The sequence below is a fragment of the Ylistrum balloti genome, unplaced genomic scaffold (assembly GCF_031769215.1).
Source record: "Ylistrum balloti isolate Yb309-2 unplaced genomic scaffold, AGI_CSIRO_Ybal_v1 Utg370026, whole genome shotgun sequence".
In the NCBI taxonomy this organism is placed as follows: domain Eukaryota; kingdom Metazoa; phylum Mollusca; class Bivalvia; order Pectinida; family Pectinidae; genus Ylistrum; species Ylistrum balloti.
This window is the reverse complement of record NW_026782091.1, coordinates 68087-80085: the sequence shown is the minus strand read 5'-3', so window position 1 is coordinate 80085 and position 11999 is coordinate 68087. Positions and strand designations below refer to the sequence as shown.

Sequence of the window (11999 nt, the reverse complement as noted above, 5' to 3'; positions counted from 1 at the left end):
TTTGTAAGTGTACTAGGTTCCTAATATTTGGTTTGTGTTTCTGATGGGTTTTTTTTTTTTTTGTTGTTGTTGTTGTTGAATTTTGGACTTCGACTTTTGTGTCTACATTAGTTTAATTGTATCTTGTCGATCGTGAACTTTTTGGTGTCAAAGGTCATAAACATCCTGTTGAAATATCTACTGGGATATAGTTTCTGTTTGGTGGAACCAGTTCCCAATGCCAGTTTGAGGTTTGGTGATAAATAATGTGGATAGGAAGATGACCTCTAAAAAATGTTTAAAAAAAAAATCTTTTTAATTTATATCCTGTTCCAAGCACAACTCATTAGATTATTTACCTCTCTTGATTTAATATGCCTATGTGACGACACCATCAGTTTTCATATCATTACACTTGTGTTTGACAATATTACTGATTTAGAAAAGAATTGATATGGATTGAGCTCCCCCATTTGAAGTTTCGCAATAATAAATTTATCAGTTGTCTCCCTTCTGAAACCTGGCTATGTACAGGTAACACCAAGTAAGTATCTTTCAAGAATTATGGTGAAGTCAAAATTCAATTGCAGGGCTAATGATGGGAAGATGTATGGCTAACATTAGTTATTACATGTAAAAATATTGATGTTCAAGACTCAAACTTTCATGAGTGTTCTACACTAATTCACAAGGCTGAGAAAATGATTAGTCCACTCCTGTGATCCACAAGACTTGAAACTGAGATAAGCTCCACTCTTCTGAAACACATGATTTAGAAACAGGGATAAGATCCACTATGACCTTTGAAACTCGCTAACTGAAAAACAAATTTAGCAATGTTGTATCTCCTTATCTAAACTCTAATCTATGGTCCACTAGATTTAGAATCAAAGCTACTCTATTACCCACAAGACGAAGAAACTAAGATAAGGTCTAGGTAAAGATTCTCTGATTATTGGGTTCATTCTACTCTCAATCATTTTTGCTCCAAGCTCCAATTTCTAAAGCTTTGTTTACGGTCGGACAGACTACAGGCAAAGAGTGTGTTTGTACCTACAATCTAATGATTGTGGACTAAAAATATGACTTAAATATCCAATAATCTGCAGTGACTTTTAATATTGAAAGCCATCATTTAAAACTTTCAAAAATAACAATTTGTAAAGACAGATTCCTTACATACTATCACAACATAAATAAGGTAAGTATACAGTGAAGAATATAAAACAATACAACATTTGGTCAATACTTCCACAACGAAAATAATGTCATTCACACATTACAAAATAATAACAAAACAAAATGTAAAATTTGCACTTTAAAAGAGATTTCACAGGTACGTTTTATAATGTTTATAAATATTGATAATGTATGAATTTATTTGGAATGACTCTTTCATGGATTTCTAACAAGTCCCAATCAGCTAAAATCTACTGTTGCTACAGGCATATCTTTCCCTAACTATGAAATCTCTCCTTTTGTAGTGTTCAAAGAAAATGGTTTCAACATACGTATCAAACGATTTCTTCAAGATTTCCATAATTAAATCGGTATTATTGCACTATAAACCTTGTCATAACATATCTAGAAATAAATCTTTGTCTCACTTTAACTGTTAAAACCATTCTTGTATTTGTGTGAATGCAATAAACAGTTTATCAATGTAAGTCAGAAAAATTGAAATATATTTTCTACTTCAGAAAAGCACATAGCTCTTGCATTATAAGTTAAAATTGATGTTGATGGAATGTAAATGGAATGTTTTGACTGTTACAGGTATACACCAAATATTTAATTTCTATTAAGTTAGCATTATCAAATAAAAGTTTTTACCGAGATTCTTCAAGTCATTAATAGATATACAGACTTACGATGTTAAAATTTATAACAAAATTTGTTATAAACTCACGATTGAGATTTTATACATATAAAACTGCATAATGCTGGATTCTTTATAGGGAGACATTTACAAAACAATATATTTTGGATTTCTAATTTTCACATACATGTACAAAAAATGTTTTAAAAATGTCCATGTAATTGAACACAACCACTGATGAACATGGAAGGTCAGCATGAAACTATTACATTGAAACAGATTTATTAATGATAACGGTATGCAATGTATCAACTGAATTTATCTTTGTTACTCAAATAGAGAACTAGTTGTAGTCAGATATTTTATGAAATCATCCTCATTATATAATGTTTACCACAGGGTAAGCTGTCACTAGAACATAGGCAGTGGTAACTTGCCCAACTACTGACAATATTTGATGTGGATTCACTTTGGTACATGGACATTCAACCGTGCAGCAGCAAAAGGTAGTTAACAGACTACACATTGTCATACCTATGAATTGTCACATTACCTTTGTACTTCATTAAGATTTGTCCTGAAGCTAACATTGGTTATATCTGGCACCATTAGCATACATAACGTTTATTTTGTAGTTTAGGTTTACTTCAGAACTAGAATGCCTAGTCTCCAACATTGTTTCGTGGCAAAAATAGGCCTCCAAATGCTGGATTAAAACACACTTCAGGATACCAGGTCCTTTTTTCTTGCAAACATAATCAGGTCACTAATCCAACTAATCAACCATGCTCAATGTTGATGACTTTGATACATGTATAGTCACACTAAGAAGATGATGCTCTAGGAAGAGAAAATACTGATATCCATAAACTGTCACAGATGAATGGCTGCTGGAATTGTACACGTTTGTCTAGATTTCTGATAATAAAACAACTGTACACACACAAGTGTGATTAAAAAAAACCCACTAACATTCCTATCATTTGATTCATGATTATTGCTTCAAGTACAGATATGGTTTGGTACGAGTAGTAAGATTATCATTGATGAACACGATGTCAATTTTTTTTCTTCCAAAGGAAAGTTCTGAAAGATGACACTTTTCAATGCTGAACCTCTCTGAAAGTTATAAATTCATCATAAATGAATTGATGCAAAAATCATCTCTCTCGCTGAACATAATTGCAGAGACTGAAAAGAGCGTCTGATTAGAAATCACATTTCATTTACTTCGCATCAACTGTAAGTCTACGGTCGTTCTCACAATCCATTCACATCATTATTCAATCATATATGCGTAGAAATTTCAGATAAATACATTACACATATAGAATGGATGACTTCAAATAAATAATAAGAAAAAATCTTTTCTAAAGTGAAATACGGTTCGCAAGAACCTGACATGATGGTGGGATATCACATTTTATCAGATGTGGCAGGGTTAAATACACAGAAACCTTATATATTGGAGCCATATATATCAAATAAAATTGGATATCCACAAAATTCAAGAAGTCAGGATTTGGATATAATGGTATTAATTGGGAACAATATTCACAATATGATTTTTCATTGATGATTTGAACACTAACAGTTAATTAGAAAAATCTTTAGATAATTAACTTTTAAAAAAAAACAGAAAACCACACAATTTTCTTTTGCCCATCTTAATAATAAAAAAGTATTTAATACACATTTGTCATCTGTGTTTGTTAAACCACAAAAAAATACATAAAATTTAACATCTTTTTGTGACACTAACAGACATTCAATCCAGTTGTTGCCCTGTTGTCGAGAGAAATCTTTCCTCATTTCTGTTTATTTTTGCTGAATTCCTATAAACCTTAAGCATTTTAAGTATAACAGAACTCCTGATCAACAATCACTGTTAAAGTCTGAATTTCTTTTTGGTATATTGGTTTTAAAAACTTTGAAGTAGTCCTTACTCATTCATATTAAGTAAGAAATAAGGACATGCACTTGCTCTCCCCCTCTCCTACTTCCCCTTTTTCACTTTTTACCTTCCTTCAACCCTTCACTGGCCCCTAATCAGTACTGATAAGGTCATTTGTCTCTGTGACTCCAACCTCTGTCCCTGTTTCCACAGTACCCTCGATCCCATCCTCCTCTTCCTCTTCTTCTTCGTCGTTGAACTGGTTTGTGGTGTCGTATGTGAATGTGCCGCGAGACAGATCCACCTCTATGGGGAACACAACAGCCTTCTTCATGACTGAATGGCAGTCATTGTGATACTTAGCCATTGCTGACACAAACCGTTGTAGCTGGAACACAATGTCTTGGACTGGAACAGAACGAAAGACAAACATCAAACTTTGATACAAGTTTTTTTAAAATACTAGAAGGGACCAGTAAAGCATATTCTACATTTTTCAAGCTCATTTTATTTTTTAATCACTACTCACTACAAATGGAAAAGTAAAACATATGATACAATCAACTCTTTGTACTCTTTGCTTTTTTGTGTTCTATGAGCTTTTTGAATGTGGTACCAAATGAAAGATTTATAATTCGAAACATGCTGATAGTACTCAAAATCAAAGAAAAGAGTTTTTGAAGATATCTTACTTTAAAAAATGAAAACCTGAATAGAATTGACATTAGACAACTTACCATGTTTTTGGTCTAGAAGTTCCATTTTGACAAGGACGTCGGCTCTCATTTTGGCGAATCTCTGACGGGCATCTTGTCGACAGCGCAACACTAACCTGAAATTTTGAAACATTTTTTGCTTTAGATAAAAGGTCGTCTCATCTAAGACAATACAACATGATATATGGGACATACTGTTTCAATCACATACCTTCATAATTATGCATTTATTGAGTGCACTATTTGTTCTTACAGCTCCTTGTTTTCACTCCTTACAGTAGATCACAGTACTAACCTGTATTCAGAGTTCCCTGTTTCCATTCGGTACAGTAGATCACAGTACTAACCTGTATTCAGAGTTCCCTGTTTCCACTCGGTACAGTGAATCACAGTACTAACCTGTATACATAGTTCCCTGTTTCCACTCGGTACAGTAGATCACAGTACTAACCTGTATTCAGAGTTCCCTGTTTCCACTCGGTACAGTAGATCACAGTACTAACCTGTATACATAGTTCCCTGTTTCCACTCGGTACAGTAGATCACAGTACTAACCTGTATTCATAGTTCCCTGTTTCCACTCGGTACAGTAGATCACAGTACTAACCTGTATTCATAGTTCCCCGTTTCCACTCGGTACAGTGGTTCCTGTAATGCTGCATAGCTATATTCCTCATCATCCATTTCCTTCACCTTAAGACAATAAGCCTGTCAAACAAAATTGTTATATTTCAATGGACATCCTCAGTAAACAAAATGTACACCTATATGTAGCTCTTAATGTATAACGTCCTCCAGTCCAAACTTATATTTTAACCACTACGTGTTGTGTTCTAAGACAATGACTCAAACTTTACAATGGTAACTGCAATATGTAATTTTGTATATTACTATAAAAACCTGTCTCCATTCTCTGATTTTTTATAAAGAAAAGGTACGACTATCAAACATCAGTATTTGCCCATTATCCATTTTGTAGATACAGCACACTGTATACAATATAGCTGTTTAAGTATAAACTAAATTTCTGTCTGATCCTTGCCTACGTGTTACATGCTGTCAGTTTGGCCTGTGCCTTATATCACTTTTATTGTCATTTGAAATTATACTCCACCCACACTACTCTATTTGCTACTCTTGCAAGATAATTTGTTTTATATTGGAATTTAAAAGATAATTAAAATCAAGGAAGATATATTCTGTAAATCTTTACTGCTTATATTTTGAATGTTTTACTTGTACATGTTTAGTATGTGGTACCTTGTCTGTGATAAAAAGGTGACATTATGACAATTTCTATATCATTCTACAAAAAACAGCATTTCAGTGTTACTTTAGTTTTAGCTTTAGTTAATCCTGACACTTACCAGATACTCAAACTTAACATCCAGATATTTCTTTATGGTAAGTCTTGTGTCTGGAACTGCTTTATGTAGGTATGTGTTGAGATCACTTATCATCTGAAACAAAAGACAGGTATCTGATTACAACCAAGCTTTAAAAAACTTACAAAGGATTTAAGAACTAAAACAATATTCACAAACAAAATATTTAAATAAAGGATTGCAGTGTATTTATTGATGGGAGGATCTTACTGGTTTTGCGGTTTTTAACATCTTGATGGCAAACTTCTCCATGTTACGATGTGCTTCCCCAAACATGCTGAAGGCTTCACTCGCTGCAGGTTGAGGCTCGCGCACTCCAATGCTGGAAAACACCTCCCCAAACACTGAAAAATTGAAAAAAAAGTTGTTTTTGTTTGCTTATTATGAGCATGAAAGTGAAATTTAATCGGTATTTTTTCTTCAGTAATATGGTGTCCTTTTTAAATACATCCAAAGTGGAAGTCACCTCAAAGCATTTACTGATCTCGAGACCAGAAAATGTGATATATTGATCAAGAAACATAACAGTAAAATACACTGTATGATATACTTACACTTATGGGACTGCGACAGTTCAAATGTGGACTTGAGTAACTTCTTTGTCTGTTCAATTAAACCTTTATACATGTCAGCTGTCTTCTCCAGTTCTTCAAGCTTCTTAACTAATCCATCTATAAGTAGAAGTTAAAAACACAATAAACTTGAAAAATGAACATTGTTAAATTTCAATATACTGATAATATTAAAAACGATAATAATGTTCAAGTTACTGTTAATGTTCAAAATATTGATTGTTTATTTCATGGTCTGTTACCATTACAGACATTATCTGGTTTCTTCAGAATTCAGTTTAAGCTTTGGACATGTTGGATATTGAATGTGGGTCAAGGTATTGATTTAAACATTGTCATAGCCCTAGCTCTGCCAAGTAAAGCAGTACCTTAAAACTGATTATTTGCTGGGCTCATCACTCTGTGAAGAGCAGGAATCATTTTGTTGTGGTATCTCCTTCTAGTATCTAATGGTTTCCCAACTAAACATTGACAAATTTCTTCATGGAGTGAAGTGTCATGCCCAAGGGCATTACCATGACAGAACAAGATGATCTCTAATCTCAGCTTCCTGAGAAACACATATTACCCTGGGTACAAATCAAACCACACGTTACATTGTCATCTGATATTGAAAAGTCCAGGGAAACTAGAATACTGACAGGTCAGCAAGGGTCCCGCTATGTGACTGGAAATTCCTCCCCTCCTTCTTCATCACCCCACCCTTAAACACACACACCCCAGACTGGCAGATTACTAGCAAGACCTTACACTCTGCCACAAAAGTCAAGAAAGACTGTTACAAAAAAATACATTCAACAATGTGATTTTTTTATCAATAATAACAGTGACCTTGACCTTAGAACTTGGGATATAAAAAGCGATATCTCCAGCAAGCATGTGTTGTAAGGAAGCAATGTATGAAGTTTGATTTAGATTGGGCAAAGCAAAACTCAATTCATCACAATGAAACTGATTTTAACTTATAGTTGCAGTGACCTTTCACCTTTGGACCTAAATGCCAATCTATCCAAATGAGCGCTTTTGGTTAAGAAGCATTGCATCAAGTTTGAGTTAGATTGGCTTTAGCAAACTCGAGGTATTCCACAAAATGGATTTTCCATTATAGCAACAATAACCCCAACCTGTGACTTCTGGGTCTGAAAAGTAATCCCTCGTAGGCGCTTCCTTCATGGAGGCTTGGCATTAAGTATGTGTGCAATTGGCCTAAAAGAATTTGAGATACTGTCCAGTAACTAACAAAATGGATGGACGAATGCAAGGACAGACAGACAAGCTGATTACTATAGGGTACCCACATCTCAATGCAAGGCCCTAATTACTTTGTCTCCCATCATTATGACATTATAAAACTTATGTTAGGAAAAGTTGATGATTAATGCATGGGAAACACACTGAATGAATGAAGACTTGGATAGTTTCACAAGATGGTTCAAGTACTCACCATTACATAAGATTGCTCTACTCAGACCTAAGGCGTCAGCCGTATTTGTATTCATGGTCTCCACCACACGATGTTTCACCTTTTTTAAAACTGCAAGAGAATAAGAAAAACAAATTTAAAACAGTTTAAGGGGTAAATTATTAATGAAATGTCAAACTTTAAGTTTTAATATTTTGTACATACCTTATTACCTAGTAAATCTGTTGAGGGGATCATGAGATATCAGGTATACAATTTGTTTATTTCAAATGTGACCAATTGTGACATTACCCTGTTTAACCTTCACCGCCAAAATATTTATCAGATGTAGACTTTGATGTGATTCTGCGGTAATCATTTGCGGGGTCCATGACATATATTGTACACAAGCTATGTATTATGAACACAAATGCAAGCAAACACCAATGGAATCAGAGATAAGTGATTATTATAAACCTCCATTTACTGGAAGTGGGGGTTATAATAAAAACAACACTTGAATACTTATTCTAGTAGGAGTTTTCCACACATACCTATATCAAGAGATTTTCCTTGCTTTGGATCGGCATGTAATTTATTATAGTTAATCGTTACTTCTTCCTGAAAATGTAAAAGACTCGTAGATATAAAGTACGTTTTCCACATAAATAAAACATCTAAACATCCAGAGAAATTGATGAGTATGATTTCTGTAATAATTGTGAAACATGAGCTTTACTTAAATTCAAAATCTACAGAAAGAAATTTGTAACCTAAACACAGAATACTGCAAAAATGCAGTCAGTAAAGCAGGAGAATTAGGTCAGAATTACCCAGAACAACTGTATACTGCAGTAATTCCAGGGATCCTCCTCTAGATATATTCCAATGTTACAAATCAGTTAAACTTGAAGTACTGTGAAATACAAAAAATGTACTACCAAACAAAGTCTAACCCATGTTACAGAAAATCTGCAGCGAAATTCTCAAGCTAGATATCCACAAATTATTTTCATGAACAATAAAGTTGAAATCAAATTCATCTTAGAAAAACAGGTTTGCTATGATACAATGTGGACAAATGGATACTATATATCTTTCACTACAAATTTATCTTCAACTTACTGATATTGACTGTATCATTTTCGCAACTTCCACTTTACTCTTGCCCTTGGCTGACTGTCCATTCACTCCAGTAATCTCATCCCCTGAGGCCAAAGTGCCATCCTTGGCAGCAGGAGTGTTATCGAATATCTGGACGACGTAGAGGCAAGGACAAAGTGGGGCTCCACCCCCTATACTGATTCCGATTAGATTCTGGGCATCCTTTTTCAGCACTATACTGCCAGATGTCACTTTCATACCCCTTTAAAATCAAGATAGAGAACAAGACTAAATTTCAGTAAAGACTTTTTAAAGTTTTCTACCAAAATTTTCTTTTTTGTGTACAGGTCACAAGAACAAAATCATTCAGATAACAAAGAACTAGATTTCTTGCATACTGTTATCAAAATATCACGTTCAACTGCATTCTTTACACAAACCAAGAAGGCTACCTGGTAGATGAATTGAAGAATGAAAAAGGTTGATATTAATGTTTTATGTAATTTTACACAGTTAATACCAGAAAAATTACTGATCATCTCAGTCACTTGTTGTCATGCATTCTTTGTCTTAACAGGGACGTCCCTGGTCTTAAATAAAATTTTGTTCCAAAATGTCAACTCTTGACTGATATGAATGATCTCAAAGCATACATGTATTCTCTTAATCTCAGTACATGAATACTCTGGTCATTTTTCCAAACACTGATATGTTCTTTTCAATTTGCATCCTGGAAATCTTGGAATCCAGGTATTTTTTAGTTTGATAGGTTTTATCAGCCCATGAATAGCCAGGTAATTTTTAAGCAAGAAAAAAAGACCATGAATAGGGAATGTCAAACTAAGCACCTCGATTCTTCAACCGAGGCCAATTTTCTACCTGACTGAGCTATCATGGCACTGTGCTTGAAGAATAGCAAAGGTCAAAAATTGTATTTCATTCACCAGGCAAATCAATGACTGTAGAATACTATAGCTGTGCTAAACAAGAGGTCTAGTGGCCTTGACGGTCACATGACATAAGCAATATTGAATATAAAGGTTAAAGGTTAAGTAGCTTTCAAGTGTCATGAAAAAGAAATTGTGATATTGATGATAGTAAGCCAGTATCAATAAATGCATACCATCTAATGAAAAATAAACATTTTGCTCGGAAATGGAAATTTATATCAAAATTATAGCAAAGTTAACCTTGTTCCCAGGGAGAAATTTGAGACTAATCTTTGTAAAATACCTTCAGATGCTTCCATCCATGACAAGCATTTGATACTACCATATTTGGGTGTTGAGAAAATGATTTTTGAAAACTAGGTCAATCTGACCCCTTTTGGCCCCACCCACCGGCCCCTAGGGGTCAGCCAGGATCAATATGGGCATACCATCAGGCCATTATCCTTTGCTCATAATTCTAATGAAGTTTGAAATATTTCCAATGGAAATTAATTAAAAAATCTATTTTTCCTACGTAAATTATTGTAAACTTTACCCCCCTTGACCCTTTTGGCTCTGCCCCTCAGGCCCCTATCGGCTAAGGACCGTACCCTTTTGGTTCATCTTAAACCAAGGAAGGATTCTAAAAAAAATTCATTGAAAGTGGTTCAGGGGTTTTTGAGTAGAAGTTGAAAATGTTAATAAAGTTTACAGATACACAACCCTGGACAAAGGTGATCGCAAAAGGTCACCATGAGACTTTCTCTCAGATGACCATACAAAAATACCATTCCACTGTTGTAATTTAACACCACTATTGCCTTGATATACCTGAATACTTTTCATGGAATTTTGCCATTTCATATTTCGTAACTTCTGGAAATCGTCCAAATGCATTCTTTCCAGATTATTTTGGGACAAGAACTAATCATTTGCTGCCACAGACTATTATTTTTTGTGACAGTGCAAAAAAATCTAAGAATCTTTAACATTAAGTTTTAAATGAAAGTGGGACAGACGCCTCAATGCCTCTATAATCATAGGAACAGAAATAGTAGAACACAAAATATCTATGTTGTTTGCAAAAGAAAGGTGAATCATTCTCAGTGACAAAATTAGATTAATTACTAAATTGATCTATATGGCAAACTTCCATGTAATGTAATAATAAATATTTTAAAGAGACTAAAGCATAGTTAGGTGTAGTTTACACGATACTGTGTGATTAAATGGAAATATTCAAGATAAGGTCAACATTAACTTTCAAAACACCTTTCTATCATATCAGTTCCTGGTTATATAACAGAAACTCACATGCGATCTTCTTCATAAAACATTTGAAATTGACCTTCATCAGAGTCATATTCATCCGGATCAAATGTAGGGATTAAATCATATTCATAATTTGTAGAATCACACATTATACTTCTGAAACTGGCTTCACCACTCCGACAACAGGCAATGTTCTTTTCTGACAATAACTAGAAATAAACTGTTTGTGCAACAGCTGTACATGTCATGGTTCGTGAACTTGAGAAATTATTACAAGCTAACCATGTCATTGTTTGGAAGCAAACAAATAGGCTAGTATTCGTACACAGGATGTGCAGTGTATCGACTTTGTGCAGATGTGACCCTTGCCACGTCATTCCTATAGGACTGGGAAAAACATGTTTACATTTACAAATCACGTGGGTCCGGCAAATTTGTCATGCATCGATGACGAGTGTTTTCAGTGTTATACATTTTAACCAAGTAGATTTAGGTCGGGATTTTTTGGGGTGTGTGTGGAGGGGTCCATCCGTTCGATACCCCAGTAAATATATAGGAACTTTGGTATACGTCTTTTAAAAGTGCAAATGGTTATTATGATAGGAAGATAGAAAAATTACGAGACATAAACGGTCTCAATTTATCCAAAAGCATCCGTCTGACAAATAGCATCTGTCAATCGAAATTCAGTGCCGATCAATTTAAGAGTTACATAACTGAACTATGAACATACAGTTTGTCTTCTTCCATTTCGTACTCCATTCCGCCCTGGTCATAATACATATTTTCTTTCAATTAGCATATAACAGACTTTTCAGCCTTTTCCCGAACCTGTTTCCCTATTATTACCGGAAACAACGAGATAGAATCTAGGGCATGCGCATATTGTATGTTTTGAGGAATTCAATATCTGTAGCGGGCAACCCC

General features: G+C 34.4%; 1 protein-coding gene across 1 annotated transcript; it reads right to left on the bottom strand.

Moving 5' to 3' along the window:
* Positions 1–1159: 1159 nt before the first annotated feature.
* Positions 1160–11894, bottom strand: LOC132548758 (PRKCA-binding protein-like). Its single transcript, XM_060212638.1, has 10 exons — positions 11806–11894; positions 8893–9133; positions 8322–8388; positions 7810–7899; positions 6348–6464; positions 6004–6137; positions 5776–5868; positions 5016–5116; positions 4430–4524; positions 1160–4100 (listed from the first exon to the last, which is right to left on the bottom strand). The coding sequence occupies exons 1-10, from the start codon at positions 11853–11855 to the stop codon at positions 3844–3846; spliced, it is 1245 nt and encodes a 414-aa protein (XP_060068621.1). The 5' UTR covers positions 11856–11894; the 3' UTR covers positions 1160–3843.
* Positions 11895–11999: the final 105 nt, after the last annotated feature.

Excerpts from the sequence above, each read along its gene's own strand:
- LOC132548758 (XM_060212638.1), bottom strand. The coding sequence starts at position 11,855 with ATGTATTATGACCAGGGCGGAATGGAGTACGAAATGGAAGAAGACAAA. Across the intron at positions 5,869-6,003 it reads TGTTAAAAACCGCAAAACCA|ATGATAAGTGATCTCAACAC; the intron begins GTAAGATCCTCC and ends CTTTTGTTTCAG. Across the intron at positions 5,117-5,775 it reads ATGTTAAGTTTGAGTATCTG|GCTTATTGTCTTAAGGTGAA; the intron begins GTAAGTGTCAGG and ends TTTGTTTGACAG.